Here is a 9502-nt window from a genome sequence, read left to right on the forward strand (position 1 = left end):
TGTGACATAAAGGTGATATATTAGGCCTATAGGTATAATGGTGACATAACCATGACTATATTAACACTGAGGAAACAATCACCTACTGTTGTTTCTGATAACATAATACTAGCTGTGGCTAATCAGCAGAGCAGCTTTACCATGGTCTTGTCACGCCCTGGCTCTGGGGACTCTTATATGTTGAGCCAGGGTGTTAGTTTCTATGTTTAGTGTTCTATGTTCATGTTCTAGTTTATGTGTTTCTATGTTGGCCGGGGTGGTTCCCAATCAGAGGCAGCTGTGGCTTGTTGTCTCTGATTGGGACCCATACTTAGGCAGCCTGTTTTGCACTTGTTATTTGTGGGATCTTGTTCCGGAGAGGTTTGTGTTTGTTTACCTTAGGACTTCACGTATCGTTTTGTTATTGTCTTTTAAGTACTCATTAAAAGATGTACGCATATCACGCTGCGCCTTGGTCTGCTTCATACGACGATCGTGACAGGTCTGTATGTTTATTTGGGCCTTGTGCTGGGGGATGACAGTGCTGTATGTGACATCATCATCATCTTCAGGAAATGGGGCCTGCTTGTCACGATCGTTGACTGAAGACACGGACCAAGGCGCAGCGTGATAAGCGTACATACTTTTATTTAACGTACTTAAAGACAAAAACAACAAACAAACGATACGTGAAGTCCTGAGGTTATAACACAACAAACCTTTACGGATCAAGATCCCACAAAGACTAGTGCAAAACAGGCTGCCTAAGTATGGTCCCCAATCAGAGACAACGAGCTACAGCTGCCTCTGATTGGGAACCACCCTGGCCAACAGATCAAACGATCTAGAACAAAAACATAGAAAAACTAAATATAGCAAATCCACACCCTGGCTCAACATTTAAGAGTCACCAGAGCCAGGGCGTGACACTGCTGTAAGAGAGACACCCAGATAACAAAAATGTATTGTTGTATTGTTATAGTGTACATTTATCTATTGCTTGTTCCAAGACAGAAAATTATACTGTAAATACAACTGTTTTCTAAAACAGATGCAAACAGCCATAATGTTGTCTAAGACCAACGATGCATGTGGCCATATGTCTACACTGCAGGGATGAGAGAGAGAGAGAGAGAGAGAGAGAGAGAGAGAGAGAGAGAGAGAGAGAGAGAGAGAGAGAGAGAGAGAGAGAACCCAAGCTCACACTGCAGAGATGGAGTGATTGGTACTAGTCCAAGATCTCCACAGACCTAAACCAGGTCTATTCAGTTTGTACCTGCTGTGCTGTTTCTCTGGTGTATCTCACTATGCTGTATGTAATGTCCTGCTCAGGGTCAGCAGACTGCAAAGAAATAAATAGCAAAGAGAAACAGGACTTGTCTATTTATCAACTAAACCACAGTTTGTTTCCATGATAGGATGCAGTCACAGATATATTTAGTGAACTGACAACTTCCTGTTCTCTGTCTTTTAAACAGCATTTTTCAACATCTTGAGTGCTATAAGACCTTGGGTTCAGTTGTACCTTTTATGTCAACTCATTGATAACCAACTGAAGAGGTAACACTAGAGTTAAATGGTAGATGATCCCAAATCATGAACAGAAAAGCAGATGGTTGAAAATAATAGAATATAATAAAATAAGTTTATCCTACCACTGAGTTGTTATTTGTCTGGTCCTTGGCCTTATTGTCCTCTGGAATAAAGAGAGGGAGATGTCAATTACTTCTGAGTTTGTTATAGTACAATAATACCTCTGAATGGATTTCTTATAGACAATTCCTCTAAATACTTTGTGTCATTCAAGATAAATCACAAGCAAGCAATATACTGTTGTTCACAATGACAATACGTTTTGTATTTTTCTAAACTATTCTCGTTTTTATATTCACATAAAATGACTACTTACTATGCTTTGTCCACATCTTCCATGTGACTAGGATACCAGCTGTCACCACCACCAAAATGCCAGAAGGAATCAGTAGGACTTTCACATCTATGGACCTGATGGATTACATAGAAGAACTTTAATTAAAAATACAATTAAATTAGATCATTATAAATGTATCATTTGTGAAAGTGATAATTTGTTGTTTGCAATGTTGTGATAAATGGAACAATTATTTAGCTATTCACATGTGTGGAAGTTTACATTATTATTATTGAGATTATTACTATACAAATAATGTTGTTTTTAAAGTGTGCAACTTGTCCTTCAAAATGAGTGAGAATAACACCAACATTGCTGCTACGTCTCACAATGCAACCACAGAGATGTTCTACCAAGACGAAGTGCTAACAGTCTCTATATGCATTTAGGGAGGGTATTTGGTTAGCTTTAACTGTTGTAGTGTATGATAAAATTGTAATGTTTCTTTGTGTTCATATTATCAGCCAATTGCCATAATATGTGGGATAATACAACTGAATGAGTGATAATAACCTCTGGTGGACGTCCTCCATGTTCCCCTCAGCTTGGGTTGCTGTGAGGTAAAACAACAATGCCATTAATGAAATTACTGGTATACCAGAGAGTCAGGTTGTATAGCAACATCACATTCATAGTCAATATTCAAAATTGTTTCAGACGATGAAACAAAGTGAATCTGCTGTCAAGGATTATGAAAACAGTAGCATATTTTCACTGAATATCATCTATGTCAAGAAGTAAATCATGGAATAAACACATATTTTCAGGGTGATACTAATGTAAGAAAATTAAATCATTTTGATGTGAAGTAACTATGGACATTAAACTATTTTTGTGACCCAAACAGAATGTACTTACTGATAGCAGTGATGATTTGTGTTGCAGTATGTTGACTGACAGTGATGTGAACAGGCATCTCTAGTTCTCCCACTTCACACCAATACCAGTCAGTGTTCTCCATCTTCAGTCCACTCATAGTCACTGTTAAGACTGTTCTGTTGTTGGCCAGACTGATTTCCTTTAATGTCACTGATGTTCCATGTAAAGTCCCAGAATACGACACACAATCACCACCCATCCTGCACCACTTTATATCTCCAGAGTTACTATAGTAACAACGGACAGTGACACTCCCTCCTTCAACTCCAGTCACTTCCTGTTGGTCCACATAGAGTTCTGGAGTACCTGAACACAGAGGTACAGACACCAAAGAAAGAACTCAGCAGCATAACTTTATTTCTAGTAAGTATTTTATTATTAATATTATAAAATAAAAATGTTTTAAAACCGACCACTGCGGAGTTTAAACAAAGTTTACACCACAATCTACATATATAGAACGTAAAGCATTCTTCAGGTCAACTTGAACAATAATGGTGATACCAGTTACCAGACAAGGAACCAGTTACCAGGAAATTAAATGAGAACACCAGTCATTTAGTTTGTGGAAGCAGGCTATTTCTGATTGTCTCATCATTACTGAGAACTACCTATTCTACTTTACTGAATTGTAAGAGTTGCAGGGATCTTACCTGGAGTGACAGACAGGTAGAACCGTTGTATCCTGATATCTGGTCCTCCATTGATCTCCACAACACACGTGTAAGTCTTAGAGTCCTCTGGCTCCAGATCAGTCATGGTCACAGTGAAGACTCTCTGGTTGATGTCATCAGAGATTGAGGCATTACCACTGCTCTTAGGATGGTCACTGCGTACTAGAGAGGAGCAACTTTTCCAATCATACCCTTTACACCAGTATTTCACATGGTTGATGTGATTCAGATCATAGTGACATGGGATGGTGATGGAGCCTCCTGTCTGCACAGACACATACCTCACTGTGGACACATCAACACAAAACACATTTAGGTTGGAATTCAACAGAATCTGCACTGCAGAATAAAAATCCCATTGCTTATACACTACAAAACAGCTTGTTAATGATTGAGATTTATTACACCGTGTTTACAGTGAATTGACCCACTGGACTTCAGCCCTTTATAGAAACATGTTACACATACTTGCTGATACTCTGTAGAGGATGAGGAAGAGGAGGAGGAGGAGGAGGGAGAGATGAAGAGCCATGTGAAGGTTTCAGTCTGCCTGGTATATAATATGATACCTGAGCACAAGTGTGTGTCAAGGACGAAGGCAACAGCCAGAATGACTCTACTTCCTAATGTTAATAGACTTCACTGTCTGTAACTCTCTTCCTGCTTCTGTTTGTGTGTACATGGCCCCCTCAGTGGCAGATAGCAACTATTGCAGTGTATAGACTAGTTTAACCCCAAAATCATAGTCACTAAAATATATTTCAGCTTTCTCTAAGGGTTTTGGGACCAAAAGTCACTACTATCCTGTTACCCTCTACTGAAAAATAGACTGCTAATGATTACAAATATTCGATAATTGGGCGACATACACCACATTGGCAAATTCAATATTTCAGTAGATAAGAAACTATATGATAAATGTTCTCAATGTGCTAGACATTGATAGATTTGAGGGGTCATGTGCTACAGAGATGTAGTGATGGGGACTAGACCAAGACCTCCACAAACTCTCACTTTAAACCAGGTCACGGTTCAGGGTCCTCCGGACCACAACCCAGTCTGATGTGGTTTTACGTTCAACAAGAACGCTCTCTGTCTCTCTCCCACTTCTTTTAAAGATTTTAGTAATAATTTTACCCGACCAGAGGTCGAATCATGCATCCTACGAAACATGACCTGCCATGCCGCGCTGCTTCTTAACACCTGCTCGCTTAATCCGGAAGCCAGCCGCACCAATATGTCGCAGGAAACACCATTCAACTGACGACTGAGGTCAGCTTGCAGGCGCCAGTCCCACCACAAGGAGTCGCTAGAGCGCGATGAGCCAAGGAAAGCCCCCGGGCCAAACCCTGCCCTAACCCAGACGACGCTGGGTCAATTGTGCACCGCCCTATGGGACTGCCGCTCATGGCTGGCTGTGACACAGCCTGGGATAAAACCCCAGGCAGTAGTGACACCTCAACACTGCAGTGCAGTGCCATTGACTGCTGCGCCAATTGGGAGGCCCCTTTATCCCTCTTCTATACAGGAAATGAACCCTTTGTCATGTACAGCTCATAACCACAGATGTCCTCCAAGCCAAAGTGTTAAAGTTAGTTCAGGAAGCTGCATTACCAGAATGCTACAAGTTTCAGCTAAACTCATTCCATGACGTCATGTTAAATACTGAGCTTTGTGTTCTACTGTTGGCTCCAACACAGCAACTACTTCACACTCAAACTCACACTCAAACTCACTTTTTTTGGTTGCTTTGGTACAATTTTCATACATATGTGGTAATATTTCACAACTCTTAGTACAAAACTCAATAAAATAAAAAACTTTAAGCACATTTTCAATTGACTAAGTACAACACACAATATCACATAGTAACTTACCAGTGTTTCATCTAAAAACACCTTTCATATAAAGTAATTGCCTTTCACAATGCAATGCTCACAATACATTTCATATGATTCTCTTCTCATTTCTTTAAAAACATTTGACCATCACCTAATTCAACGGCACTTAATGATTAATGACTTAACAGTTTGGTAGACCTATAGATTTTAAACTGGTTTGTCTAATATATATGGATTTAGAGAACCACATAAATACAATGTGTGTTTGTATAGTATAAACATCTAAATGACATGTATGATACATGATAACCATACATAATGAATATTCATTAGTACTAATTGATTTCCCATAGCGTCAACCACTATTGGTCACCATAGAAAAGGGGGTGTGTGAACACTTGCAAGTTCTTTAACAAGGAGCAGGATAGACAGCAAGGGAGAGGAAGAAATCAAAGAGCTCGTGGACAAGGGGCCATCAGAGTGGTGGGCATTAGACCCATCAAAGAGGTCAAAGACGTCAAAGAGGTGGACATCAGATAGAGAGGGAGGCAGAGGGCAGGGAACTGTTGTGTCTAATGATGTCTGGGCCATCGTTGTTGACCATGTGGTAAACAGAGGCCTTACCATGGCAGAGGCTGCCTGATTAGTTCACCCAAATCTGAAAAGATCAACTGTCAGTTCAATCATGACAACATTTCGCCAAGAAAACCGGTAAGTCTGTAGGATATGCACTATGCTTTAACAGTACATGTACATTATATGATATATTGTAATGCATGTAAATTCACAAAACATGTTACAATATTCTTACAGTGTGATCTATTGACAGTATACTCTGTTCTACCATCAGAATTGACAGAAGACCCCATTGTGGTGCCGTGGCTGTGTGCTGACCGACCAGCAGTGTTGGAAATGGTGAGGGCCAGGAATGACATATGGCTGTCTGAAATAAAGCAGGCCATTGAGGAGAACGGTGACATCTTTGCCAATGTGGCATCCATCAGCCTACCAACAATCGGCCACCTTATGAAGAGGCAGCAGGTATCTATGAAACACATTGACCTGGTGCCTTTAGAGAGAAACAACGACAGGGTGAAACAACTGTGGGCCGAGTATGTTCAGGTACAGCACTATATACTGTATTACTGTTACTATTTGATGCACAGCTACTTCACAGTATCACATTAAAACAATACTGTAAAAATAACTAAACCAAATATGTTTTAGAGGGTGATGGTGATGATTCTGTTAACCATCAGAATTATATCTTTGTTGATGAAGCGGGCTTCAACCTGGCCAAAACTCAGCGCCGTGGGCGGAGTCTCATCGGCCAACGGGCGACCGTCCAAGTTCCTGGACAACATGGGGGAAACATCTCCATGTGTGCAGCTTCCTCTGAAGATGGTGGTGTAGGACGTAGGCCATTACTTGGATCCTATAAAGCTGCACACCTCATTGTGTTTCTCAATGAAATTGAGCAGGCCTGTCAAGGTGAAGGGGTCACCTATGTCATTGTGTGGGACAATGTCAGGTTCCAACATGCAGATGTGGTTCAGGCATGGTTTCGGGCCCATTACCGATTCATGACCCTATACCTTCCCCCATACTCTCCTTTCCTCAACCCTATTGAGGATTTTCTTTCAGCATGGAGGTGGAAGGTGTACGATCAACATCCCCATGAGCGTGTCACCCTCCTTCTGGCCATTGATGAGGCATGCCACGACATCAATTCAGACCAATGTGCTCATTGAATGTCTTCATTGATCACACCTTTGATTATACATTGGAAAAATGTTATGGAAGTTATACATTTTCTGTCAATTCAGTTGGGTAATGTAAGTGTATTGCCTAATGTGAAAACAGTGTAATCTGCTGTAATTGACAGTACTGTAGCATATTACTTTCAGCACTTCTAAGGGCGATTTGAAACACATATCCTGCGTTGTTTGCTATTGGATTAACTGGTAGTTAAAACTACTAAATTCATTATGTTGTGTTTTGGTGATTAAACCAATGTTCTCATTACATTTCACAATAAACGTATATTTTGAATCAATGGTTGTGTGATGATAGATGTTTATAATACAAATGAATGCACAACAACAGGTTTGGAATGAAAGACTGGCTGCGTTACAGGTGTGACCAGTTTGGAGTTCTGTACTAAGAGTTGTGAAAATGTACCACATACTTGTGAAAATAGTACCATAGCGATAAAAAAAACTGCAGCAAAGCATTTATATTTTCCATTAAAGCTGGAGAAGGTAAAGACAGAATAGTAGTCCAAGGCTCTGATTCAACAAGGAGAGGATTTGTTGCATGTGTTTGTGTGTGTGTGTTTGTGTGTGTGTGTGTGTGTGTGTGTGTGTGTGTGTGTGTGTGTGTGTGTGTGTGTGTGTGTGTGTGTGTGTGTGTGTGTGTGTGTGTGTGTTTTATTCACCCACCAGTGGAAAACATTTACAAATCTATAAAAAAACATCCTAATCTTTCTTCTATCGCTCTGATATAGGACAGACACTTAATTCCTTTTAATTCATTTTTTGATTAGCTGATTCGCCATTTATGAACATGTTATTCAATGTGTTTCTATGAGATAATAGCAGCAAGGCCAAATTACATTTTTAATCAAATCATTTTGTTATACTTTTTTTAATACTTACAAATACATATTTTGTTACGTTACAGCCTTATTCTAAAAATGATTACAGTTTTTCCCCCCTCATCGATCTACACACAATACCCTAAACTGACAGAGCAAAACCAGGTTATAAATTGTTGCAAATCTATTAAAAATGTAAAACTGAAATATCACATTTACATAAGTATTCAGACCTTTTTCTCAGTACTTGGTTGAAGCACCTTTGGCAGCGATTACAGTCTTCTTGGGTATGACGCTACAAGTTTTGGACACCTGTACTTGGGGAGTATCTCACATTCTTCTCTGCAGATCCTCTCAAGCTCTGTCAGGTTGGATGGGAGCGTCACTGCACAGCTATTTTCAGGTGTCTCCAGAGATGTTCGATCAGGTTCAAGTCCGGGCTCTGACTGGGCCACTCAAGACTTGTCCCGAAGCCACTCCTGCATTGTCTTTGCTGTGTGCTTAGGGTCGCTGTCCTGTTGGAAGGTGAACCTTCGCCCCAGTCTGAGGTCTCTGTACTTTGCTCCGTTCATCTTTACCTCAATCCTGACTAGTCTCCCAGTCCCTGCCTCTGAAAAACATCCCCAGAGCATGATGCTGCCACCACCATGCTTCACCATAGCGATGGTGCCAGGTTTCCTACAGATGTGACACTTGGCATTCAGGCCAAAGAGTTAAATCTTGGTTTCATCAGACCAGAGAATCTTGTTTCATTAGGTGCCTTTTGGCAAACTCCAAGCGGGCTGTCATGTGCCTTTTACTGAGGAGTGGCTTCCGTCTGGCCACTCTACCAAAAAGGCCTGATTGGTGGAGTGCTGCAGAGATGGTTGTCCTTCTGGGAGGTTCTCCCATCTCCACAGAGGAACTCTGGAGCTCTGTCAGAGTGACCATCACGTTCTTGGTCACCTCCCTGACAAAGGCCCTTCTCACCCGATTGCTCAGTTTGGACGTTATAAAAAATAAAAGAGCATAACTCTACGTCCTAATGTTCATAGATCTCACTGTTTTTAACTCTCTTCTTGCTTCTGTTTTAATGTACATAACCCCCTCAGTGGTAGATATCAGCTATGGTATTCTATGGTCTAGTTTTAACCTAAAACATATTCATTTCAACACATTTTGTATTCAGCATCATCATCATATTTATTTTGTTACACAGCTTGTACATTTAATTTACACTCTTGATCATGATTAGTTACAGGTGTTGGACATTTGACTAGTTACATAAGATAAATAAGATGAACATGTAAAAAACAAGTGACAAGGGTAAAAGGTGGGTGACACATAACTACTATAACAGATAGTGTATGTGGTGACAATGAAAACTTACACAGCAGACTGTCTTCAGTAGTTTATGGACACAAAAGGATAGAGGGGTCTTTCTGGGGTGGGTTAAGAGGTATGACAGAAGCATATTGGAGGCAGATAGATGTTGAGACCCAGGAGAGGGGAGTGGGCTGTCCTTCCAGGATAAGGACTCCACCAAGGTCACTCAGTCAGTCACTGCTGTGCTGCTGCTGCCCTCTGCTGGAGAGAACGTGTAACATTCAGTCACATTCACAAC

The 9502-nt window shown here is 40.7% G+C and overlaps 1 protein-coding gene and 1 long non-coding RNA gene across 2 annotated transcripts in view; both read right to left on the reverse strand.

Moving 5' to 3' along the window:
- Positions 1 to 1625: 1625 nt before the first annotated feature.
- Positions 1626 to 3994, reverse strand: LOC311114281 (polymeric immunoglobulin receptor-like; the record flags this gene model as incomplete). Its single annotated transcript, XM_084189537.1, has 6 exons — positions 1626 to 1675; positions 1925 to 1983; positions 2423 to 2462; positions 2768 to 3094; positions 3442 to 3747; positions 3931 to 3994. 6 exons carry the CDS (start codon positions 3992 to 3994, stop codon positions 1626 to 1628), a joined length of 846 nt encoding a protein of 281 aa, XP_084045663.1.
- Positions 3995 to 9275: 5281 nt separating this feature from the next.
- Positions 9276 to 9502, reverse strand: part of LOC311114282 — a 1073-nt gene continuing 846 nt past the window's right edge. The window contains exon 3 of the long non-coding RNA XR_014611089.1: positions 9276 to 9462. This is a non-coding gene — a long non-coding RNA (uncharacterized lncRNA). The remainder of the gene's footprint in view (positions 9463 to 9502) is intronic.

This window comes from Coregonus lavaretus, assembly GCF_964263955.1.
Source record: "Coregonus lavaretus genome assembly, contig: HAP1_SCAFFOLD_5583, whole genome shotgun sequence".
Taxonomy (NCBI): domain Eukaryota; kingdom Metazoa; phylum Chordata; class Actinopteri; order Salmoniformes; family Salmonidae; genus Coregonus; species Coregonus lavaretus.